This window comes from Ochotona princeps, chromosome 4 (assembly GCF_030435755.1).
Source record: "Ochotona princeps isolate mOchPri1 chromosome 4, mOchPri1.hap1, whole genome shotgun sequence".
In the NCBI taxonomy this organism is placed as follows: Eukaryota; Metazoa; Chordata; class Mammalia; order Lagomorpha; family Ochotonidae; genus Ochotona; species Ochotona princeps.
The window spans coordinates 50360793-50365766 of record NC_080835.1 but is presented as its reverse complement, the minus strand read 5'-3'; the positions used below and the strand labels follow the sequence as shown (position 1 = coordinate 50365766).

The window sequence follows — 4974 nt, the reverse complement described above, 5'->3', positions numbered from 1 at the left end:
AACAAGGAAAAATTACTAGTGATTAAGCCACATGATGAAGATGGGCCAAAATAGATCTGATATGACAATGCAAACACAAGCATGCAGGCATGAAAGACAATGCAGTGGAAGAGAACAGGTAACAGAGTAGGGGTAAGGCCTAGGCTTACAGAGAGACTCAAAGTTGGTAGATATTAATCTATAAATGCTGTGAACAGTGAAAATGATGGGCCTGAAGAATTAGGAGAAATGGGACTTTCCTACCACTGCTATACATGGAGGAAAGAAAACACTTAGAGACAGAAATTCAAATCATCCCATCTGAGAAAATCAATATTCTTTTGAAATAAGATGTAAATATGAGTATAAATTAGAGTAATTGATATAAGTGGAATAACAAGAAGATAACGGAATAAAATGAGAAACAAAGGCTATATAATCGGTATCTAGAAGTTATTAACAATTTGATATGTTCACTGAAATCATTCTTATAACTTCCTCAAATATGTCCATCCTTTAATCACATCAATTTTCGATTAAAAGTTTATGATTCATCTTAACAACCTTTCTCAGGAATTCACTTGTCTCTGATTTTACGCAAGATGTCTCCCAAATCTGTATGCAACTATTATCAAGGAATTAGCCCAACATTTCTCCTGGGTTAAAATTCTGTTTGCCTTTTCATAATTTTTCCATGATTTTTTTTTGCTCAAGGTCTTTCTTTTTAATAGTTTTCTTTAGGATATTATCCTCTTTCTGGATTGTTACATATTAATTGAACATATTTGAGAGATAACATGAGATGTGTTGGTATATCTGTATTGTGTGATGATCAAATCAGGGTGATTAACCATTACGTCTAACTTTTACCAATCCTTTGTCGTTAGCTCATTCAAAACTCCTTTGCGCTCTCTATTCTAAATATACAATGATTTAACAAATAAATTAAGTGCAGAATCCTGTTAATCCATTAAAATGATGGAAAGTATGAAATTTTGAGTGATATAAACATGCAAAATACATTTGAACTATGAAGTGTTTAGGTATTATTTATTTTCAATATGGTTATATCTTTGATTCATACAGTATTTAGACTATAAGTAACAAAACCTTCACTTAAGGTATTCTTTAGTTGAAACAGTCACTATTTTATTTATCTTACTTAAATATTTGCTTATTTTGAAGGCAGAGTGACAGAAAGAAAGAATCTATCTACTTCACTCCCAAAATGGGCTCAACAACCAAACCTGTGCCACACTGAAAATAGGAACCAGGAACTCCACCACAGTTTCTCAAAGAGGTAGCAGAGGACCAAGGTCCCTGGCTATCTTCTGTTGTCTTCCCAAACACATTGGCAGGAAGCTGGATCAGAGGTAGAGCAGCAAGAACTGGAATCAGCATTTCCAGTATGGTATGCCAGTGTTGAAAGCAGCATTTTAACCCTCTGCTCCAAAATGCACCTGGTGTATTTCAGAATTAAACAGTTGAAAATGTGATCATTCATATAAATATAAAGGGGTTTTTTTAAGTTTTATTTGTTTATAAGTCAGAGTTACTGAGCCAGAGAGAGGGACAAAGAGAGAGATTAAGTCATTTAATTTACTCCTCAACATATATGAGTGTGTGGGGCCTAGTGTTAGAAACTAAAGAATATAAAGATAGATGAGTCTGGTCCCTACACATGAGGAGAGAACCTAACCAAACTGACATGGCTAAACCGTTCTACTTAAGTTACAGGAAAACATGGACAAAATAACCTTTTAGACTGTGGCTTATGCATGTGTTGCTATGATGCTAAATAATCTCCATTTGTCTTTATTGATTGAAATGATAGGGGTGAACAATCTCCATATGAATGTTTTAATATTTTTAGGACACTTTGTTCCTCAAAACACACCTATGAAGAAAATAAAACAGAGTTTGATGTTTTATTTTTCAGGTGAGGAAATTAATACCTAGAAGGGTTTGTTGGTTACTCACAACACACAAGTTATAAAATATTTCATGGTACAAAACTGAAAGGAGTGAAATCAAATCAGTTCACATTATTTCTTTTATCCATTCATTCATGTCCTTTTTTCATTTATTCTATCCATTAATTTTATCAATTCATTTATTCTATCTATATGGTTTTCATTTATTCATTTGTGCTATCAATAGATGCTATATAATTAGACAGCTCTTGATAATTCTTACGTGGATGGATGGAGTAGAAAGCGGCATTCTAGCTACTTTGAAAAATATCAGATTCTATCAAGAGTAACCAAATAGTTACAAAGAGTAATGGAAAGGTCACAAGAGATATAGACAAAAAGCTGTGTTTAATGGAGGTGAGCCAGCGAGTTAAGAATCTAAGGCTTTCCATCCAACATGGAAAAACTATCCCAGGAATCCCAAATTCTAATTCTGTCTACTTGCATATCATAAAATATCCCAACTGTTTCAACAACACAATGACAGAGGTCCTCGCTTCTTGCAGCATCTGAAATCAGTCACACTGTACTTCATCTCTGTGATGATGAACACCCAGCCCACGGTCACTGCTTTGTGCACATTTGTCCTCTTGCTAGTTGTACAGGTCCATAATCATGTTGCCAAATGTACTGCAGTTGCTTTCCAGTTCATTCAGCAATAATCCCACCAAGAAGGGATGCTCAGTATTCTCCTGTTTATTTTTTCATGGTACAGTTCCATAGGCTCGGGGATCTCTCCTGCCACCCTCCCCATTTCCTCTCTCCCACTCAACTGATTTTCCCTATGTTAGTACAACAGTCACAAGTCCCTCATTCTGCTGTTCACTGCAGGTAAAAAGAGATCACTTTTTGCTTCCACGAGGACGCCGACTTAGCTAATTTCTCAATAAGATCCAGAATGGTTCTACCAGGCTAACATTACTATCTGCACATTTGTCCTTCAGTGTAGATTAAAATAAATGACCATTGATTCTATAATTTGAAATGTAACAATAGCTTTCCCCAGATTCACCTATGCTTACTCTGGCGTCTGGCTCTCCATCCCCAGTGATCATCTAGTGCGTTTAGATCTGCCAGAGTCAGAACTTGACTCTGAAGAGCATCTTGAGAAGTCTGCGCCGGATCTCCTTTGTCTTAATGGAGTAGATGATGGGATTGAGCATGGGAGGCACAAAGAGATAGAGAATGGACATGAGGATATGAACAGCATGGGGCAGGCCAGCTCCAAAGCGGTGTACAATGGAAACGCTGACCATGGGCACATAGAAGATAAGCACAGCCGATATGTGTGACACACATGTGTTGAGTGTCTTGAGGCGTTCTTCTCGAGAAGCAATGGCTAACACTGACCGCAGGATGAGGACATAGGAAATGAGAATCAGGGCAGAGTCCAGGCCAAAGGTGAACAAAACAACAGATAGCCCATAGTGGCTGTTGAGGGAAACATCAGTACATGCCAATTTAATCATATCCACGTGAAGGCAGTAGGCATGCGACAGAATGTTTTGTGGGTGGCAGAATGGCAGTTTGTGCAACAGCAGTGGGAAGACCACAATGAGAGCGAAACTGCGGAGCACAGTACTCAAGCCCATGGCTACAACGCGGACGTTGGTGAGCACTGTAGCATAGCGCAGAGGGTTACAGATGGCCACATAGCGATCGAAGCTCATGGCCAAAAGAATGCCAGATTCTGTCCAAGAGAAGAGGTGAATGAAAAACATTTGAGCCAAGCAGGCATTAAAGGAGATCACTCGAGCACGGAAGCACAGGGCAGCCAGGACAGTCGGCAACGTGGAGAGGGACACACCCAAGTCATTGACTGAGAGCAGGGACAAGAAGTAGTACATGGGCTGGTGCAGGCTTTGCTCCTCCTTGACAATAAGCAGGATCAGGCCGTTGCCCACGATGGAGATGGCATAGAAGAGAAGAAGAGGGAGAGATAACCAGGGTTCCAGGAACTCCATCCCTGGGAACCCGGTCAGTACAAAGCTGGGACTATCAGAGCCATTGATCCTGAAGTTGCCCATGAGAGGCCAGGGACATCAGTCATTAGTCAGTTAGAACTTTGGAGAAACTACATCATCATTGTCTCATTCTAGGAGAAGAAAGCAGAATTTAGTTTTATAAAGTGTGATTACACATAAATTTTATCCTGAATTTCACTGGGAAAGTGATAAGGAAGTTAGAAAATGCTATGCAGTTAAAAAGAAATTTCATTCTTTCATCTCTTTCAGATAACAAAACAGATCAAAATTTTTTCATGCCTAGCTCGTTCAATTTCCTTGTAGTCCTCTTGAGGCTGTCCTGTACTTATCATCACATATTTTTATATATCATATTCTTACCCAGAGCCTTAACTGATTGTGACAGATGATCCTATACCAGGTCCAACAATTGAAAAACCATGTGTTCAAGAAAAGTAAAGCACTTACTCCAGGGTTCCAGTTTTCATATACACATGCGGCATGGTTGGAATTTAAACTTTATAATCCAACTTTCATCTAGAGGAGCTTATGTGGTCCAAAACTGCACATTTAATACTGAAAAGTCTTGTGAAAAAATCTGGAAAATCAGTAGTTCATAAGCAGCATCACAGAAAAGTATAGTTCCATGTTTGAGTCCCAGTGCCATTCCCAAATACCTAAATGATATTAAGCAAATATATAAACCTCTCTATCACCCTTACTTTTAAGATAAGACTAAGAAATGCTCTGTGGATATGTTTATAAGAAAAGAGACAGAGAGAAAGAGGGACATTTTTGGTCTTAAAACAGACCTGCCCACTAGCAACCTTTATAGATATATTGTTGATTCTATTGCTGCTACTGTTTAAAAGTGTGTTTAATGGCAAATTGATTTTACATTCTTTTTTCTTTGGCAAAATACACATCATATGTTTATACAAAACTCAAATACATAATTTTCAAGGATGTATTATCACTTAAAACACTGTTTTACAGACAAAAGCAAAAACAAAATGAGAAAGATCCAAACAAATTAAAGCAGAAAAATTATAGGAGTG

General features: G+C 37.8%; 1 protein-coding gene across 1 annotated transcript; it reads right to left on the bottom strand.

The window, feature by feature from the left end:
• Positions 1-3031: 3031 nt before the first annotated feature.
• LOC101522814 (olfactory receptor 51I2-like) lies at positions 3032-3979 on the bottom strand. The gene has a single exon (XM_004590090.2). The coding sequence runs from the start codon at positions 3977-3979 to the stop codon at positions 3032-3034; it is 948 nt and encodes a 315-aa protein (XP_004590147.2).
• Between the last annotated feature and the right edge of the window lie 995 nt (positions 3980-4974).

Excerpts from the sequence above, each read along its gene's own strand:
- LOC101522814 (XM_004590090.2), bottom strand. The coding sequence starts at position 3,979 with ATGGGCAACTTCAGGATCAATGGCTCTGATAGTCCCAGCTTTGTACTG.